Source organism: Stylophora pistillata, chromosome 6 (genome assembly GCF_964205215.1).
Source record: "Stylophora pistillata chromosome 6, jaStyPist1.2, whole genome shotgun sequence".
In the NCBI taxonomy this organism is placed as follows: Eukaryota; Metazoa; Cnidaria; class Anthozoa; order Scleractinia; family Pocilloporidae; genus Stylophora; species Stylophora pistillata.
This window is the reverse complement of record NC_142524.1, coordinates 3,190,001-3,211,386: the sequence shown is the minus strand read 5'-3', so window position 1 is coordinate 3,211,386 and position 21,386 is coordinate 3,190,001. Positions and strand designations below refer to the sequence as shown.

The window sequence follows — 21,386 nt, the reverse complement described above, 5'->3', positions numbered from 1 at the left end:
TACTTCGTTCTCTGGACCTAGCGTCCGTGCCCAACGCGAGATAGGGCCTAGATGCTGCAAAAAGATAGAAGAAATATCACAGCGATGACTGCCGCAACATTAGACCCTGGTCAACGAAAGCTTTTTTTAATTATTATTTAGATTAAACCACAAACGACCCTTATGTACACAAGAAACGCCCCATCGGTTCGAGAGGCATCTTGGCGCTGATGAGGATTTCAAAGAGCCAGCATTTATCAACAGTAGAGTAGTTGAAACATTCGCGTCACACTGACGTCATAAAATTAAGGAGAATTTGAATGGACCGTAATGCTTTGATTGGCTGATTAATCCTCGTTCCAAAACAAACATTTGTCGAACACAGCTCGCGTTTTTTTCACGGAAGTTTTTTTCACATAAATTGAAATGTCAATCGATAGGAAACTAGAAACTCTGTGTTAGGACCAAAATATTTTGAAAGTGTTTCTGTTGTATCCTTGTGGAGCAGTTCGACAAAAGTTTATTAATTACAATGATGAGACAATGTTTGGCTGTTTCATCGTTTTCTCTTTGCACTCCGACTGTCGTGATCCCTGAGGAAAAAAAAACAAACAAACAAATAAAATTTACAGAATTTCGGTGAGGTGTATTTACGGGGTAATCTTGAGTTGAATTGAAATAGTAAAAACAAAATAAGTGCCATACTTTCCCCTAACCTTTGCAGTTTTAGTCAAAAATAAAAAAAAAAGAGAGGTGTATTATCTTATCATCCCTGTTCATAAAACCAAATGAGCTTAATCACAAATATATAAAGGCTGACATTTTCTAAAGAAACTGTTTGGGGCTGCGTCGGTGGGGGTAACGAAATAAATTGGATCTATCAACAAAGTTGAAATGGTAAATTGGCCACCGTAACGATTACAAAAGCTGACGTTTCGAGCGTTAGCCCTTCGTCGGAGCGATATATCCAAATTAATCACAAATAGCTTAAATTATTGATCGCGACACAAGCCATACGAATCTATCTGGACCAGCAAAAGGAGAGGTTTTTCTCATGAGCAAAAGACCCTGCTTAGCACAATGATTGAAAAGAAAGAAAACTCCATATACTTGGGTGCATGTACCGTTCAGCAGGTACGTAACTAAAATTGACTTCGTCTTGATACAAACTATGCTGTCAACTAGTTCTTTAACGCTTTCATTTCCTAACCTCGCTTTAAATAAACGATTTGGTTGCATTTCCAAAATGTAAATGGTTTAGAAAGATGTTTTCGTTGTGTCACGAGCGCGGGACAAAGAAAAATTCTGAGTTTTCGAGAGGAATTGAACATCAGACACTCGGATTCCGCGCTCCGATGGTCTACCAATGAGCCACGGAGACTTTACAGCAAGGTTCATACACATGTAAGCGACTTTCTCTTTGTTCCCCACTAGTGATAGAACGAAAAAACATTTTTCTAGACTTTACTTCAAAGCGTAACCTTTACCGTCTCTCTTGTTCCATTTACGCACAATATAAAGGCCGTAAAGAATGTAATACCTTGATCTGGAGGATTCGTCTAATGGTCTCTTTCCCTTTTTAGCCTCTGTAAGAAACTTGTCCAAACCAAAGGGATCCTCCTCTTCCTTTTCAAACTGAACTGGGCCATCGCGCCGCTGACCGCGATCTGCGCCCGCAAATCCCTTGTCAGGCTGAAACCTTGAGGACAGAAAAGTGCCGATTGCATGATATGAAAACAATTTAAAACACAGCTGTGAAACTACTCCAAAAGAGAGGGAACTCTACAATGTACAGCAGGAAGTTCAACAGCACTCGGTTCTTGGATATTTGTTAATTACCTGCTTGTTTGAACAAGTTTTTCCAGATCATCTCCATAAACATCGCGGTCGACATTCTTGCTCGGTCTGTAGATAGCATTAGCTGTGCTTCCCTCTCGTCTCCAGGCCTTATCGTACACATTATACCCATCGTCATCTCCAGCGAAACCGGAGTCCAGGCCCTTTCGGACAAGTTACAAGAATGTCAGAGAGAGATGTGGAAGGGGATGGGATAGGAACTAAATACAGTGGGCGGAGGTGGGGGACTACAGGGGCGGATCCAGGGTTTTTCTTCTAAGGGGGCGCACCACTTAAGAATGACGTAACTGACGTGTGACGCAAACAAAAGCCAACAGCAAAGAAGAAGGCTTATGAAAGACACCCGTTGCACCCTTCCCATTGCCCCTGAAATAATACGAAAAAGACACCTTTATACAGATGAATAATTGTAACAGAAGCTGTGGTGACTTACCTTGCTTTGATTAAATAATCGCTGATCAAACAGTGCTTCCTGTGAGGGAGGAGCAGAGGCCAAGCCTAACGCAATCTGTTCACTTATGTCACGCTCCTTGTCACGCTGAAGTTTGGACCTAGAGAACAATCCATCGTTCATACCGTTACCACTGACGTGAATATCTTAAGTGAGGTCGATTTGGAAAGACAAGCAGAGTTTTTGCAGTATAAACGGCTTTACCATTTCAAGGAATTCACAGTAAATTACATCATGACTGATGATCAAGCTTTGCTATTATCAAGATGAGGAAAACTTTACGAAAGATATTAAACATAACCAAAGTAAAGCGCGCGCCCTGATCGGTCAATTCAGCGTCCACCATTTGCCCATGGGTGTACGCTGCTGACGCGAAAAAATGCAAAGACTATTTTTCCTCGCGCGCTTGTTTTTTTTCTGGTCACGTAACATTTGTTAAATTAAAGGGAACTCTTTTGCTACAAAGTAATGTTATAAAACAAATGGTTAACACCACAGCGTACACTGTTAAGTTGTGGATGCACTCGGCAGGTTTGCAAAGCACTCAAGAAGCTAGAGTTGCTCTCGGCTATCGCTTCGGGCGACTCTTGCGCTTCTTTCGTGCTTAGCAACCTCCCGCGTGCATATCCATAACTCGATTGTGTACGCTGTGGTGTTTGCCATTGGTTAAAAAGCAGATAAAGAGAGTAAGTAGAAAATCATTTCACATTGTAACAAACGTAGGAAAAAATTCTGACTCCCTATGAGGAATCGTAGCTCAGGTCTTTGGATTCCGCGCTCCAATCAGTGCTCTACCACTGCACCAGAGATTCTTAATTGTGATTCAGACCATTACGTTGTGTCACGAATCCAGCGTACTGCTGGAATTGCCCTTTCCGGAATTCAACGGGAGACTGGGGCGGAACTTAACCCGCGAAGCACTCTGGGGCTGTTTTTGGAGACGCGGGAATAGCACGCGAATTTTAATCACGAAAGAGTTATCGGTAGAAAAAGATAATACTACGAGCCTGTTACTAAACGAAGATGATATTCCAGGCGCAAAACTAAATACACCTGTTGAGCAATGTACCATTAACGTTCTAAAGCGATGGTTAGGCTGCCGTGGTGCGAAAGTTGGTGGCAAAAGAGAAGAACTTGTGATAAGGTATTTTAGCTTGATGTCAACACTGTTTGTTTAGTTATCTTTAAACCTCTTGAATGGAAATTTTCGACAGATCATTAGCAGAATATGATTGGGCAATGTAGAAAGCCGAGATCAAGTAAATTTCGACAAAATCGTGCTGAATTTTCCCTTTTAAATTCGCTTTTTTCCCTTTATTTTTCGGGGTTAACGACTATATCAAAAATGGACTCGATTGTTGTTTACATTCTTCCAAATCTTTTTCAAGTGACTCGAGTTTTGCCTTAAGATCCTTCAGGGTTTCCACATTGTCCTCTTCCTTCTCCGAACGATGTAATTGATCAGTTTTGTCTTCTATTCCATCAATCTCAATAATATCTTCTGGGACAATCACATCTTTCGGGTTTCTTTGCTGTTCAATCTCCTTTCGAAGGGTTTCGCTGGACTCCTCGACATTGTGGAGTTAACACAAACACTTTTGGTCGGAGAGGGTTTTCATCTTTTTCTTTTGCACGGTACGTCGTGCTTAACTAGTTCACGACGTTTTGATTTAGCTTTAGACCATGTAAAAATCGATGGGAGTTGTGTAAGACTCATCCTTTCGCCTTGCGGAAAATGTTTGCCGCATATTTTTGTACTCGACGAGTGTGTTTTAAGATTACGGTTTCGTATCAATTTGACATACTTAGAGAGCACCTTAGGATCTTAGGAAGTGAATGGAACTTCAAATCTGGGGAATTACGCCAATTATTTGTACAACGAGGCACACAGCACGAGGATTTCCCCATGTTTTTCTTTATCACTTTGGCTCGCGTCTCCAAAAACAGCCCCAGGGTGCTTCGCGAGTTAAGTTCCGCCCCAGTCTCCCGTTGAATTCCGGAAAGACGAATCAGCCGCGTCGAAAGCGTTATGTGCGTTAGTACAATAACAATTTTTTTTTTGGTCCCACGAGCCCGAGAGTAAGAAAATAACCTTTCTCCGTGTCATTACCGAGCTCAGGTTCACGATCTTCGTTATGTTACTTCTCTTACCTTTTATCGGGAGCAGCTTTAGAGATTCTTCGATCTCGTTCTCTCTCTTTGTGTCGTTCATGTCGCAGCTGGTCTCTTTCTCTTTCCTCTTCAGACCGCTCTAAAATACGGGTTTTAAACAAGAAAGCAATTTTGTCAGAAGAGATGTGAAAAGATCACTTCAGAACCGGGCAACTTAGAGGAATTACCGGTAAATGATTTCAAACCAATTTACAAATCGAACCTGTGGCGAATTTAGATCATCTCACACCAGCTTGAACCAATTTTTTTTAATCCCCTTTTTGTAGAAGACATTTCCACTATTTCTTTATTCTTCTTCATATTATTTTTCTGTATTTAAAATTTTATTTTGCTACGGTCCATCGTCCATTGAAATCCTATTCGCAAGACGAAAACCGCATATAGTTACTAGTGTGTAGTCATGACTAAAAAAAAAAAATTGGAAAAGCTTGCCTCTCTCTTTCCCTCGACACTTCATGCATCGCACGAACCTTTCCGAACCTTTCCGAACCTTTCCGAACCTTACCGCGGATAGACGCGTAACACGGCTGCACATATTCACGATGAAATAACAGAAGTCGCGCTGCTATTACAGCTGGACTTTAATTCAAATACGACCCCTCTGTTTACTTTGAAAAACGGCACAATTTACCTGCAGCAGCTCTGATGCCAGCTCGTTCTTCCCTCGCTTTCTTGGCCAGCTCCACCAGCTTCTGCTCTTTTTTCTCCTTCTCTCGCTGCGCGACCTTCTTTTCCAGCTGAGCTCTCATTTCTACAGCTTCTCGAGCCTGAAAAATTTTAAAACAAACAAATTCTTCTCAACGCAGTACATCGTGTCTTTGTCATATGCTGCAGGTCAATGGCTAATCCTCAATAAAAAAAAAAAAAACTACAAGGATGTCCTGGGTAACTTTGCCCTCAAAGTTCCTCTCTCCACTGAGGAGTATGCCCCCTCCCTCCCCTCCCCTCCTCCCCGCCCTCCCCTCCCCCCGCCCACAAGGAGAAAGCTCATGATGGACTAACATTCCAACCAGGGGGAGGGTAGCAGTACTGCTGTTTGCTCCATGCAAAGGATGCTGGGTAAAGTTCCGGCCGGGTGGAGTGTTTGGCGGGAGTGCAGACTTTCCCACCCTTTAATGTGCAAAACTTGGAATGTGGTGCCGTGATAAGGGTCTTGCATCCATTACAGAGCCCAGTGCCTTACAAATTGCACTTGTATTTTGGCACAAAACTAGCAACCACTTGAGAAAAATTAGCAAAAATTCAGCCAAATTGATGTGAAATATCATGCGAGAAGTAACATGAAGTAATAAAAATATTATTCTGCTCTTTGATGACTTTCTGTGGTTGTGGGAGCAAACCTCTACGGTTCATAATGACTAGATTTCTCCAGATAATTACCGGTAATGCATATGATTTTGTGGTTTAGAAGCAAAATTTTAAGCCTTTCAAGGGAAAAAAACTACAAATTCTTAAATATTATTTCATTGTTAAGTGATATTAAAGGGAGCTATAATGTTCATGCCTTAGGACATAACAAATTATTTTTGTCTATAAAGTTTACCTTTCTGTCTGCTATGTATAACGCTTCAGCCAACTTTGCAAACTTGTCATTGATGTGAGGGTCTTGGAGACCTCGTCCATCTGCAGCTAGACGTTTGTCAAGAGGAATGGTGTACCCCTACAGCCAAAAACAACAAAATCAACACTTTAACCTTCTACACCCAAACATTAGTAGATATAGATAGACGTTTTAGATAGACGTTTATTGAGAAGAATACCTTAATAGCAGCTGGAAGCTGAATTGCAAAGGTGTACAAATTATGTAATAGAACTATACAATAAAATCAAACCTAAAAGGGAACTAATTTACATATACAATTGTAATGAATGTTAGCTAAAATGTCTTGCGCTTGCCGGAATGAAAGTATCTCTGAACCGATTTGTTTTAAAGGAAACTCTAAATGGTCTGCGTTGTCGTAACTCCATAAGTTGACCTCGGTTATCGAAAGGCAGTAAGTGGTACAAACAATCCAAGGGATTGGAGACGATGTTGTTAAAGAATTTTAAGCAAAGGTCTTCTCTCCGATCCCTTAGGGTTTTCAGCTCTGCCATCTGAAGCACTTCTCTATAATGATTATCATAACCGTATATAATTTTCAAGGCTCTCTTTTGGACACGCTCTAAACCTAAGCTCAAATAATTGGGGAGGTTATAATGGTAGACCTGACATCCATAAAGTAAGACAGATTGAATACAAGCAACATAAAAATTAACTAATTCAGGTGATGGTACCTTAGCTCGCTTTAACTGAGTTAAAAAGTAAAGGCGCTTAGCGGCCTTTTTAATCGTCTCAGTAACGTGAGTGTTCCACTTGAGGTTGTCTTGAAAATACACACCCAGTAATTTTACGACACTAACGGCACTAACCTTAGAGCCATTAATTTCTATCAGATCGTAGGAAGGAGGGGAGCGCACAAAGGAAACTCTTAGCTCGTTACATTTTTTCGGATGGAGTTGAAATGAATTGAGTGTTGACCAGGTAGCTACTTCGTTTATCATAGACTGAGCATTGCTAGGACCACCCTTGCTTATGATTTCATACACTGTCGTGTCATCTACATATTTTATACAATCACTGGCTGATGGTACTTTCAAATCGTTTATCATAACCAAGAATAGCCACGGTCCCAATTTTGTTCCCTGCGGTACTCCTGCTCGGACCGATCCCCACTCTGAGAGACAATCATGTGCAAGTTTGACCCTTTGTTTCCTATCTTTAAGAAAGGCTATTATCCAATTAATGATGTAAGGGTTAATGTTGTAGGTCGAGAGTTTCGATAACAAGAGGCTGTGGTCTATCAGATCGAAGGCTTTTCTATAGTCCAACGCAAAGATTCGCACGGTGTTCCCCGTTCCGTCTGTTGCTTGCGCCCAATTGTGCATCAGATTTATTAATGCGTGCGCAGTGGAGGATCCTGGAATACACCCAAATTGATCGGGTTCCAGGCGTTTTAGAAGTGCTGGTTTCACATGTTCATGGACGACGTAGTGTTCGGCAATTTTGGACAACGTTGGCGTCAATGAAATAGGTCTCAAATCCTTCGCCGCATCCTCAACTATCTTTGTTTTGGGAAGAGGGGTGATGTTTGCACATTTCCAAATGTCCGGTAAAGTGCCTTGACTAATAGAGGAATTGATGATACAACGAAGGGGTTGAGCGAGTTCAGGAGCGAAGTCACGCAAGACCCAGTTTGGGATATTATCTGGGCCCCCAGCTTTGGAGGAGATGACCGTACTAAGGCATTTGAAGGTAGCTTCCAGATATATATTCTCCATACTGTTCTTCACACATTTTCTTATGTGCTAACAAGGAGAATTTGTCTATCAATCAAAAGTTTCTTTAGTTGTTGATCATTTTCGTTATTCTCCTGACCTTACTGTGTGATTCAGTGGTGATATTGTAAGGAGAAATTAGATGCTGGTCACTCCTTGAAGTCAAAAGATTAAACGACAACAACAACACTGGTAATTACAACAATATTTATAGTAATGGGGATATTAGTAACAAATACTTATGAGAAAGAGCATTTTTTCTAATGTCTTCTAGAGAACTATAAACACACATCTAAACCTGACTCTTTTAAGGAATTTAAGAATAGTTCATGAAGCTTACCAGTCATAAGCTAAAAATTATTACACATTGATCATCATTAGATATTTACTTGCATTTTGGCAAAATATCAATATCAGAAGCAAGTACAGTAAATGTTTTTTTTTTTTAATGTAAATAACTGTCTTGATATAGGCAGACCTTAATTTAGAGAAGCACTTTCTGTAAAGAGCCTTTAAGTTGTTCTCAATTCAAATTACCTTGGCATTCTTCCAGTTAGAAATACAGGGAGGGATTTTCCACTCTTGCTGTTCTTTCACAGTCACCTGATAACAAGAAATATTGATTATAGCAGTTGTACAGCCCAAACTTGTGCACAAATCTCAACTCCCTTGGAATCAGTGGACAAAGGACCATTCTATGGACACACCACAGCTTACTATTTTATCTTTGTCCTCATCATTTAGTACATGTACATAAACAGTTCCTGAAACTTTCACATGTCATATCTTCCTTAGAAATTAGAATGATAACCTCCAGGTGACATCCACTTCAAAAATGTTTCAGTAGTGCTATTAAGAATACTTAATTTTCTAGAATTGGGATGTAAAGTTACTTCGATGTGCATTTTCTTTCACCTTTCTGCTTGGAGAGTGCATCACAGGAGCAGGAGGTGAGGGGGGTCCCCTGGGGATCTTCTTGTTTGTTCTAAAAGTAGACAAGATGAGTGACAGGTTGTTGATATGGTGAGTGGCAATTTACCAAATTCTTAGATACACATACTCAAAGCAATTTCACTTTGTCAGTAGTCTTATTCCATGTAATCTGTCTTGTAAATAAACTTTTTTTGCCCCTTACAAAAGAGGTAGATGACTTGTCAGATCAATGATGAGCAAGGGAAGGCCTTAAAAGCATTCCTGAGCAATCTGCTCAATGAAATCTTCAACCACAATGTGCTCATCAAAATCTTAAAAATTTCTCATCAGCTTTATAAGGACACTGATTGGTCAGAGGGCATACTGGATAATAATCTATCAATTGTCTCTCTAGTACATAAAAAAAAGGTGTTCGTCAAAAAATAATATGTTCGTGGTACTACCTTTGAGAAAGTGACTCATCTTGGCTTGGTAGTAACTGCTTTTTGAACAAAAGAAAACTTGAAGACTCAGTCAGTTTTAGTAAAGAACTATTCAAAGGTCTTACTTAAATCTTGGAGGCTCCATAGGATCTTTCTGCATTTCCACCATTCTTATGACCCGCTGTTTAGCACCAGAGTTGAAAGCTATTCCTTGCTGGGAAGGTGTGTATCTGATGTATTGGGCTGCCTGTGGCTTCTGAGCAACTTGGGTGGGCTGTGCTGCAGCAATTCTGGTGGTGACTTCTTTTTCAAGAGCTTCTCTTGTTTTCCTGGTTGTCTGCAAATAATTTATGTCAATAACATGTCGTTAATAGAATAAAAAAGGAATCCTTGAAATAGTACATGGTTCCTCCATTAAGATAGCTAGTACAATGCTCCTGCAATAAATTTGAGAGCCAACAAAGTCAGCAGTAACTAAGAAATTTCTATGTTGTTCTCTTAGGAGATAAGAATTACTTATTTTATTTTGATGACAAAGCCAACTAACTGGTAACAAGACACAAAACCAATTTTCAACCTTTGTTTTTTCAGAAGTTGCTTCAATTGCTCAAGGATAGTTTTGTCACATAATAAATTGTGTTACAGAGGGAAGACGAAGACAAGACTGGGACAAAGGGAGAAATCTCAGAGCTACAAAGAACTTGTTGCTGAACAATGCCATGTAATTGGGTCACATTAAAGGCAGGTTAATTTACCTCTTCAATATCTTCCTCTGATGGTCTTTCTAAGTCTGGATCACCTTCATCTTTTAAATGTACAGGAACTAAGTCTTGGAATCTGGAATGCACAACCTAAGAACATATCAAAATTGACTTAAAAACTAAAATTGATATTAAATGAACCAAGAGTTACTGTGATTATTAATCTACACAAACAAAGCCCAGCCGAACATTTTAAGTCGTGTTAGCACCAAGGAGCACAAATTTAAAATAACCATAAGAAAGTGTTCAGGGGTTTCATTAATGATTTCAGCAGGAGAGCAACTGGTTTTCACAGGCAGGCAAAACTTTTTGAACTAAACTTCTTTATAAGATAAACCTTCCTCCAGATTGTTAAACCAGGTGGGCAAAACCGTCCTTACAACTGGTCAATTTGGCTGGCACCCGGCCCTTTATGAAACCCCTGGGTGTTAACCTCTAACTGCCAAAATCTGATTGTAAGTTTCCCCTCTAGCTGACACTCATTTCCTTATGAATTAGTTAAAACAAATATGGTTTCAAATCCAGATAACTTCTACCTAATAAGTTGAGCATTCTCATGGCCTGTTTTTTGGATAATGTATGAATATTCTGAGGGGAATTTATAAGTTAATTACTTCTCTGGGTTAAGGTTAAATGTACCAGCTAAAAACAAAGAGAAAAAAATATTAACTAAAAAGGGAGCAATAATGGTTGACAATACAGAACAAGCATTTCTCATTGTTGCAATTTGCCTAAAAATGTTTTAACACAAAATGACAGTATCCTGTGTGGAACATGAGGAACATTTAAGGACAAGTTGTGAATTTGGAGTAAAAAAATACAGTGAGTGGTAAATATCCATGAATAGGGGGAAGAAAGACTGATTTAGTCTCTAGAGTTTATTTCTTCTGGAAGCATGACCATGTTTTGTTACCTTATCTTTTCCATGACCCTGTTTAACAAGAGCATCATACTTCACTCTGCCCTTTGAATCAAGCTGTACTGGTAGAGCATTTGTACCTGAAGCAGGCTGTGAAATGCAACAAACACACAGTCATAACACTCTTAAAATTAAGAGTTACCAATGGCTAACATAAACATCATTAACATAATGCTCTTGTGCATTTAAAAACTATTTTTCTAACCTTTTTAGTTCGCCCCATGTCCAGAGGATACCTGAAAGATTCTTGTTAGGGAAAGCTTCTATCAAACATAACCAAACCTTCTACTAAGAGCATAGCAAGTAAATTAAATACACCTTCAGAAAAAAATTTAAATTGAAACCCATGGCCAGTGTCCATTTATAATCAGAGGGGTAGAGAGAGACACTGAGGGTAAAGTAGCAGAATGATCCAGTCACACCTTAAGCACAGATTACCCAATCCACTGTGCAGTACACCAACAGGATCCAAATTATCTAATTATTATTATTTTTAAATGATTCTCCTCAAGTGCAATTTCACAATGATGATGATAACCTGAAACAATGTCTATTGTGCTCTCTGGAGTAAAAAAAAAACCATAAATGTCCATGTACAAGCCGCATTTTTTTTTTTCACAAAATTGAAGCCAAAAATCAAGGGTGTGGCTTATCCATGGATACATCTGTGATTGGAGTTCTCCAAAACCTAATTAATATTCATAAAACTTCTTAAGATGCCAAGAAATAAACATAAGAAACTGAGAGCGTGTTGCTGTGGTTCACTGACTTTTTCATTGAGTGGCGGCTCCTAAAGGAGCCATCTGTGTCTTCCCGTGTTTATCGCTTTACTCGAACAACTAAACACCAACATACAAGGAATCTCCATTCCTCTGCACAAGTGTTTGCAGTGACGTCTGCGGCCAGTCACTTCCACACATATCTTTTTGCCATGTGCAATAAAGTACCACAAAATTCGCGAGAACTTGCGAGGTACATGGCCAACTGTTTCAGTGTTTTTTACTGCCTTCATAGCAAATTTGTCGACTGCATTATCATGCTCCTGTTCTGCATGAAGTTTTTTGCCTATTGCGGGTTAAATCACCGGAAGTATTGTAATAGTAATTAATGAAATAGAAACTGAAATGATTGCCTCAGTGTGCATGCCTCTGTTTATGCCCAGACCCTGGCCCAGACTCCTCCCAACATTTAAAACCTGGCTACTAAGCACTTGTTAGTTTTTTTTTTTTTCAATGCTGAAGGAATTTCAACTTTATGGCATGTTTCGAAGTGATAATCTCGAAAAATCGGATCGAAAGAGCATTTTAAGTTAAAGATGGTGTAAGTTCCAATGAAAAGGAAGGTATGACAAATGAAATTTCGCTTTCTTTAGACTTGATATATGTGAAAGATAGCTACAAATTCTATGTCAGTGTTTCGAAACCTTGATTGTTTGTAGCAATAAAACTCTACTGAAACTTCAAACTGTATTGTTTTTATTTTTTTGCACTCCCAAATCGGGGGTGCAGCTTATCAACGGATGCTGCTTATACAGGGACGTTTATGGTAAATAAATAAATAGTAAGGATACTGTGCCACATGAATTTCAGGAAAAGCACCACCATCACCAAAATCCTGAAGGAAAAAATCAACATACCTGTATAAGCAATCTCATATTTGATAACATATTTTTCTATACACTAAAACAGAGGAAAGCACATGTGTAGGTGGAGTAGGTGGATGCGCACTCTGATTGGATACTCAAACACCAAATAACCTTTACCAGTCACAGCTGCACAACTAGCAGGGTATTTGCAACTGAAAACATTGTGATCATTGCAGGAATAAATAAGTTGATATCATCTTTTTGTGCTATATTAACTCAACATGTTTATACATACTACATTTATTTGCCTCGGTGTCAGTGGCTAATGGAAGATCTTCATCTCAACACTTAGCACCTCAAATAATATCCACCACTATCCACCTCCACTTCAGTGAATACAAGGCTGTGCTCTAACAGTGCCCAGTGGCCACTGGCACCTTACTTTTGCTCTTGGGCAACTTGTTAATTTTAGTTTTTTTCATACAAAGCATATGCTGGGCACCCTGGATTTCACAGTTTCAGAGCACTGGGCTTCATTCAATTTTGCTTAGAGCGCAGCCTTGGAATAGCTGTTATACTCATATTCCTGAAACTTTCAACTCCCATTTTTGTAAAAACTAAAATTTTTTTAATCATTTCTGGGATTTTCCGAGGTTAAAATATCTTTAAAACCGATGTTTCGACCAGTTTTACTGGTCTTCCTCAGGTTGTTGACAACATTTATCTACTGCGAAGGATCGTGCATCATACGTATTTAATACCACAGTTCAAAATATATGAACTTCATATATCCATTGTATCTGATTTATCATCACGGGTTTATTACGAATCAACTTAACTGCCTGCTCCCAGTTGGCTTGTTAGCTCAATTGGTAGAGCACTGCACTAGTATTGCAGAGGTCAGTGGTTCAAATCCCGTACAGGCCTGATTTTTTTCAGGTCTGATTTTTGCTATTGCATAAATAGCACTATCTACTGCGAAGGATCGTGCATCATACGTATTTAATACCGCAGTTCAAAATATAAGAACTTCATATATCCATTGTATCTGATTTATCATCACGGGTTTATTACGAATCAACTTAACTGCCTGCTCCCAGTTGGCTTGTTAGCTCAATTGGTAGAGCACTGCACTAGTATTGCAGAGATCAGTGGTTCAAATCCCGTACAGGCCTGATTTTTTTCAGGTCTGATTTTTGCTATTGCATAAATAGCGCTATCTACTGCGAAGGATCGTGCATCATACGTAAACATTTAATGTTACTGACAACATTTAAACAACCCGAGGAAGACCAGTAAAACTGGTCGAAACATCGGTTTTAAAGATATTTTAACCTTGGAAAATCCCAGAAACAATTAAAACCATTTTAGTTTTTAGCTGTTATACATCGTGATATCTTGTGTGCACGACGTACATGTATATCAGTAAGAGTGCATCCACAGGAAGAAAATTTCAGATTGATTATTCTCAAGCTAAATTAATGGTTTGTAGCGCCATTGCCTTTATATTTTCTGAAATTAAAATGATTGCAATAATGGTAACTAGTAATTTATCCAGACTGTACCAATAGTGTGAAGTAATTTCAAAGTTTATCTTCATTTTATCAGCAAAAAATTAAAGCCAGAGGCTTAAATGGCTTGTGGTCAGAGACAAAGACTAATTTTTCAAAGAACAATAGACTAATCTAAAGTATTCTAATCTAATCTACTCAAATCTAGGTAATAAACAATAATTGGGGTATATTTTGCAGCCCTTCCTTTAAAATTATTCCATATTTTCCTAGAACAGCCACCTTTTTCTGAAATGCAACGTTCACAAGAGAAAATGTGTGTATGACAAAAATAGAGGAATGTGATTGTTGTCAAAGCTGCCATGTCAAGCTGTCTTTTATTATCCACGGTCTTGTATGATAACACGAAGAATCTTTTACAAAGGAAGGAAGGAACTTTATTCACACTTATTCTACTAAAAAAAATACAACAGCAAGAAAGAAAAAGTAAAAAAAAAAAAAATGAAGAAACTTCTAACTATACATGAAATTACACAAAGCAGTGGAAAGAGTGTGTAGTAGCCAAAGGAGCCAAGCTTTCGAGTTGGCTACTACCATAGAGCAGTTACAGATGGGTGGAGGTTGAATACTTCTGTACAAGTTTTGATTAGTGGCGTACCAAGTATAGTATTTATGGACAGCTAAAGCCGGTTGAGCTAGATCATAAAGGACCAGAGGTATATTCTTTTTTTGATATTGAATTTTATGCACAAAGAAACCAAAAAAAAACAGCTGAAATGCGACAGGTTGGGCCACAATTACAGTCTGTATATCGAAGGCGGGCAGGTAACCTCGATTGTCACTTCCGAGTTTAAATTTCTGATCGCATGAGCGTTATCAACAAACAAACCTCCAGCTTTCTTGGAATCCAGCCATGTCGTTGTCCATATGGAGGAGGCTCTTTCTTTAATGCTGTTACCTTTAACTAGACAAAGATCGACCACGTAAAAATTATGAAAAAAAAAAACCACGCGATCGAACAACTGGTCAAATCAAACATGGCCGACTACAGGGAACACTAACCTCTTTGTAAGCTTTCTCCAACTCATCGTCTTCATCTCTTTCGCGGTAAGGCACGTGCAGGGGTGCCGGGAGGAGACTGGAATAGTAAACGTTGATTTCGTGAACAAAATCTACCAAATATCTTCTGTTAAAGATAAAAAAGTTGATAAAAGTACCTTGCTAGAGACATCTTGCTCGTGTTCTGTGCAACATCGACGACTCATTGGCAATCCCAGGAGTCCTTGCCGGCATGCAAAGATCATTTGAGTGAAGTGTATGATGGGACTGCTGAGTTCATTTGAGTGAAGTGGACACCGCGGAAATCGCGGGAATACGTTTTTTAAGGCACCATACAGTATTTTATTGGTCAGCGGACACCTCAACGAAACCATAAAATGCCGTTAAGTTTTACAATGTTTTCGCCGTGAGTCAAATCGACAGCGTAAAAGGCAAAACTTAGAAAGAATACTGTAAACTTAGCTTTGAAGCTCCGTTCACCTTTTGGATAGTTCTCAAGCTTAATTATATAATTTGCCAAAGCCGAACTGAAGTTGCACACGATATGAAATTGTTGTTTTTCGCTGGCGGCTCCGTGGAAGAGCATATTAAGCACTAAGGCTAAACTGAATGAGACGGTTTTTGAATGGCTGAGGACGCTGCACCATCAGGTTTATAAAGCAGTGGCTTGAGCCGTATAAATCGGCATGTCAACGGCATTCCGGTCAGATTCGCCGGGAAGACAAAACATGCCCGTGTAGCACGGACACCCTATCCCCAGGACCGATATTTTATGATCGATCGTTCGATAGATTAATTGACTGTCAGAATAATCGTTATTTTCGTCATTGATTGTGGTTCGTTGTCGATTGCCTTTCAAGAATAAAGATTCGTGCAAACAGTCAACTTTAGGTCGTTATTTCGATCAGTAAAATTGTCCCAAACACCTCGTTAACCGCGTTTTGGAGCGACAGGCCCTTGAACTTGAGAATTTAGATTTTGGTCGCCGTAAACGCTACAATCATGATTAATCTTCCAAATTAGAAATGTCAGAGGGAAATTATCAGAAGTATTTCTGAAGTTAAAGTTGTTTGTCAAAAATGTTCAGGAGAAAATTGATTAGATTAAGTCAGCTGTCAATTCCCAGTTAACACTAAGTCGTGAGGAGTAACCAAAAGCTTGTAATTAGCCTGTGTACTGCTGTGCCCATCCAGTCAAATAAAAATCAGGGATGGGGTATTCCCAAATGTAAACAATGATAGCACCATACAAATGTCCTTTTCCCAACTTATTACTGGGGAGGGGAGCACAGGTATGGCTACACTAGTTGTAGTCAATAAGAAATTCTTAACTAATTTTGGCAATATACATATATTTTGCCACCTTGAAAGAAAATTGCTACAAGTCAAATAGGAATGTTTCATAACAATGTTCTGTAGGGATATGATGTAATATTACTGATGGGGATCATAATTATCCTTACAGTGGTAGAGCATGTGATGTGTATGTAAAGCAAAGCAGAGCTAATCTTAAAAAAAATTAATGGACGAAGAGTAGTTGATTATTTGCATAAATTAATGCAATGCACATGCAAGATAGTGGAATATACTTCAGGTAAACATACATGTGCCTGTACATACATTAGCCCGTTTCGCTCCGACGAAGGGCTAACGCTCGAAACGTCAGCTTTTGGAATCGTTACGGTGGCCAATTTACCACTTCAACTTTGTTGATATATCCAAATTATTTCGTTACTCCCACCGACGCGGCCCCAAACAGTTTCTTTCGAAACTATCAGCCTTTATAAAGTTTCAAATGACTGAGTTATAAAAATATAATAATAATAATCATAATAATAATAATAATGATAATAATGATAATAATAATAATCATAATAATAATAATAATAATAATAAAAAAGTGGGTTTCATTGAAAATGCTTTCGTGTAAAACAATTAGAGCTGTTTGGGAAATTTAAGTAGCTGTTGTTGCAACAGAATAACGCTTGTTTAGTGATGTTTACAAAGGAAGTGGAAATGGAAGAAATTGTGAATTGTTTGCTGCGCTAAGGCTCGACAAAGATTATTATATAGGCGATTGATTGAGGGCGCTGAAAATATGCAATATTTGAGACCGTCCAACATGATCGGTTCATTTATAATTTATCTTGAATTAAGCCTTTATTGACAGCAGTTGATAGTAGATCACATGTATTTAGTACGTTTGGTTGTGATAACACTGCAAGTATGAAATGAACAAATGTTTTCATATTTTGATTACGGACACCCGTTCTTAAAGGCACAGAAAATCAGAAGGGTGGAATGGAGAAAAATCAGTTTATAAAGGTAAAATTCTCCTCCAAGCGAATAATTACCAAAATGAAAAGGCACCGCAAGTCGGCGCAAAGTGAGTGTATGAATATTTTCGCAACACAATAATTACCTGTTTCGCTTCATGCTAATAAAACTTAAAAATCCAACCAGTCTTCAGACTCGCTGGAAAAGTATCTTACAGAACTAATCTCTTGCTTTGTCAGGATAACTATCGTTGTTTTTGACAATTCTGAAGGCGAGGGAGACTGAAGAACCAAGATCGCGCTTCGTAACTGGACGGCCCGCCTAAGTCAGCAAACAGCACACAACTCCTAACAAAACGACCCCCCTATACCGATATTTGTTAAGACGTGGTTTCAGTATTAAAAAAACATTCAAAGGATCAAATATAACAAACAAGGAGAAGTATCATGCATATTTTCCAACTTAAAACTACGCAAGAGGCCGATGTCTTCTTCGAACTCAGTCTACAAACATATGGAAGCCCTTGGCAGCCTAAAGTTGATGACCACTGACCAGTTACTGTGACGTCACGAAAACGTATTTCCGCGGTGTCAGTGAAGTGTATGATGGGACTGCTAAGTTCACAAAAGCAGATAAAACCAAAATTGAACTCACTATTTTTCAACTTAAAGCAGAAAATTAGACCCAAGCGATATGAAATCCTCAATTAGAGGTACATGTGCTAATGATCATGTACTCTTGTTGACTCATGTAGATAATTCTAGATGTTGCTGTGTCACGGCCCTCAGTGAAACTCCCCAACAATTGAGCCGCAGATGACTCCTTAAAGCTTACCTGATCTCATGCCATTAGTTGTTTTTTTTTTCTGTCAGCGGCTAAATCACACGGTTGAACCTCACGAAGGATGATGTTTAAATTTTTTTTCATGTTCATCGGCGAAATCGCACAAATTATTGCTCCCAGGTTTCTCTTAGGTTTCATTTGCAGGTGTCTGGAGGGTCTAATTAAGTTGGAATAGCTGGTACTCAGGCTCGTCCCCAGAGCCCATATCTGTTCTGTTAACGGTTGGTTTGCTCGCTAAAGGAACCATTGGCTCCTGGGGATGAGAGGATATCGAAGGAGTGTATGTTACCCTTCGTCGCTTACCTCTTTTCTAATTCTGTTTCGATATTTTTCCTCGTTCCTGGCTTCATATAAAACTTTTCTAAATCAAACCTTTAGCAGTTTTCTTTGCGTCCATACAAACCAGCCAAACCAGCTCAGAACCAAACATTTGCCTACTGATGGTGTTCCCTATGAATAGTTACTTTCTTTCAGAGCTTCAACAGACTGTTTTTGTAAGTCGAAATGTTTGTTTTTTTCCACAGCAGTGATCCGGAGCAAAAAATTGAAATTTAATTAGGCAATGGGGAGTTATTTGATGAGTCAGTAACTGTTTATAAATCAACTTTTTCAGAATGCCACGATGGTTGCAAGTTGCAGGAATCTTTTGAAAGCAAAATGATGACGTTGTACTGAGAAAATCGCGAGAAAAACTAAGCAAAAAAACGGGTACCAAACAGGGTAATAAAACGCGTTACAAATATTGATTTAACTAAAAATCCACTTTTCTTTAGAACCTCTGCCAAGCCTGGCACTTTGTTCGCCAGAAATGGCAGCGCTAATCAAAACAAGGAAAATTTTGATTCTGTTTTTATTAGGTTATGGAAACTATTTACTGAAATGTCCTATGCTTCACCGCTTAAGAGAGCATTGTTAAACATAGTCACGTGAATAATTTATTCTCTCCATATAAGGTTAGAGCAAAAATGTGAAACCTTACGGGTGGAAATAAAGGTTGACTGGCGAAAGCGGGTGCCAGGCATTGTGTTACAAGCAAACATAGATATTTCGTGAAGAGTCAAGAACGTGATGGAAGAATTTTCCACGGGAGACCTACTGTTATTTAAAAGCGATTTGACGCTCGTTAATAGAAGCCCATTGTCAGCAACCTTTCACGAATTACTTGTAAAGGGGATTTCAAAACGAGCAACAAGAATGAACCAGGCAGTTGCTTGAAATGGTGCGGTGTAAAACAATTCGCAGGATTTCAAGAGAATGCTTCGTTCTCTCCAAAAAATTTTGTTAAGAAGAGTAATTTCGCCTTCCTTTTGGGTGGTCGCTTTTTTTGTTATGTGTGCCATTCTTTTACTCATAAGAAACCAAGATTCAGATGTGATGTGTCTCAAACATCGGCAACTTCAAAGTGCCTCTAAGATGGACGAACTCAAGACGTTTATTCCAGATCACGACGGATGCAACGACAAAGGTGGCTCGGCAAAAGAAATTACAAAGAACACTGATCAGAATTTCGAACAAGACAAGAACTCTTCCGATTTGTACAAAGAAATGGATGCATTGCGTAAGAAGCTCGCAATGTACGAGCGATTGAACAAATTCATGGAACTTGACTCCTTAGCAAGTAAATATGGAAGTAAAATGAGACAGAATATTCTTCTTATCTCGGACTCCACTTCCGGAAGTTCTCTCTTAGGAGAACTTCTGAATCAGCATCCTGATGTTTTTTATCTATTTGAACCTTTGGAAGCTTTGGATTATTATAAGGACAATCGCCCCGAGAGCGTCTACGATGCGATGGTAACTCATCTGCTCAACAGCATTTTTCACTGTAACTTTTTAGAGCTTTCGTACTTCACGGATTTTTTATCGTACCAATACAGTGCACTTCGACACCGCCTTTCAAGTCGGGCTATTTCTTCTCCTCCGTTGTGCCCCGAGAATCTAAACGCTCCACGCTTTAGTATTCGAAAATGTGCGCCTTTAAGGCCTCAATCAGCGTCGGCGATTTGTCGACTACATAAACACACCGTCGTCAAAACAATCCGGATGAAATCCATTCACAAACTCTCCTATCTCATGGACAACACGGGCCCTGTGGATTACTCGCTCAAAGTGATTCATTTGGTGAGGGACCCGCGCGCAGTTATAAATGCTCGCGTACTGCACAGTACACACGAAAACTGGACCATAAAATCGGTGCGTGATCACGCGCAATCCTTATGTCGCGACATGCTGCTTAATATAAAATACGCTGTCAGTGCCCCAGCTTGGTTACAAGGACATTACACGCTGCTACGATACGAGGACTTGGCTACAAACCCGCATCAAATAGCTGAACAGCTATATCAGTTTGTTGGAGTCGGTATTGCGCAAAATGTCCGCTTGTGGATCGACCGTACTTTGCGCAAAGGATTTTTGCCCCCATCACTCGTTAACTCAATTTATCGTCAGCTTTCCTACAGTGCGCAAAATCTGACTGATTCTGTAAGAACATGGCGCGCGCACGTCCCATATTCAATCGTGCGCTTGATCGAGACAGAATGCTTCCAGGTTATGAATCTTCTGGGCTACAAGATTGTCGAAGACGAAGACGAATTGAGGACGGTGTCTTTTCCTCTTACCGATTAAACAAGTGAGACCTGCTCTAGGAGAAACTCGAGTAAATCGTCTCCTCAAGCCAAGCATTTGTGTCAGAATTTAGCCCAAGAAAAATGAAGGTTCAAATTAAAAAAACTAATATGCCATTTTACAGTTGTGTACTCGGAGTGAGGCTGAAGGTGACCTTGTTGTGATAGAGACCAGTATCTAGTTAGCATAATAAAAAAGTAATTTACATTTAAAAAGCAGCGATGTCTGTATCATAAAGAGGTCACCCTTAGCCTCGCTCCTATTCAAAGGCTTGGCAACCAAGTATACAACTGTAAAATGGGCTATTAGGAGGTTTCCTCTGCTCTCTTCAAAAGAAGAGGGCCTTGAATCTCAGATCAACGATTCTAACGCTTTTCAAATAAATTCCAAACAAAAAGTGCGTGTGTGATACTTCAAATGCTTGTTACTATTTTTCCCCTGGCCATATTTTCAGCGATTCATGATCTAGGGAACCTTTCAGTACTTAAGGGCGAGGCGGGAGGGGGGGTGGGGAGGCCTCTGGGAGTATGATCACATGGTCATCAGTGTTAACGGAGGGGTAATCAGTCGTCCTTAAAAGGGTTTGCCATGGGAGACTTATATGTTAAAAAAAATGGTTCCGGTACAAAATTTCTCATACCCCCCTCCGAAAAAATGATGGTCCTTCCTTTATAACGG

At 39.3% G+C, this 21,386-nt stretch overlaps 2 protein-coding genes across 2 annotated transcripts; one reads left to right on the top strand and one right to left on the bottom strand.

Moving 5' to 3' along the window:
* Window positions 1-110: 110 nt before the first annotated feature.
* Window positions 111-15,227, bottom strand: LOC111327270 (SNW domain-containing protein 1). Its single transcript, XM_022931411.2, has 17 exons — window positions 15,123-15,227; window positions 14,968-15,043; window positions 14,795-14,869; window positions 12,380-12,423; window positions 11,015-11,045; window positions 10,804-10,899; window positions 9,885-9,980; window positions 9,255-9,466; window positions 8,690-8,759; window positions 8,312-8,377; window positions 6,003-6,119; window positions 5,091-5,226; window positions 4,439-4,538; window positions 2,270-2,387; window positions 1,819-1,979; window positions 1,520-1,678; window positions 111-572 (listed from the first exon to the last, which is right to left on the bottom strand). Exons 1-17 carry the CDS (start codon window positions 15,134-15,136, stop codon window positions 536-538), a joined length of 1,608 nt encoding a protein of 535 aa, XP_022787146.2. The 5' UTR covers window positions 15,137-15,227; the 3' UTR covers window positions 111-535.
* Window positions 15,228-19,069: 3,842 nt separating this feature from the next.
* Window positions 19,070-20,783, top strand: LOC111327312 (carbohydrate sulfotransferase 1). The gene has a single exon (XM_022931466.2). The coding sequence runs from the start codon at window positions 19,338-19,340 to the stop codon at window positions 20,706-20,708; it is 1,371 nt and encodes a 456-aa protein (XP_022787201.2). The 5' UTR covers window positions 19,070-19,337; the 3' UTR covers window positions 20,709-20,783.
* Window positions 20,784-21,386: the final 603 nt, after the last annotated feature.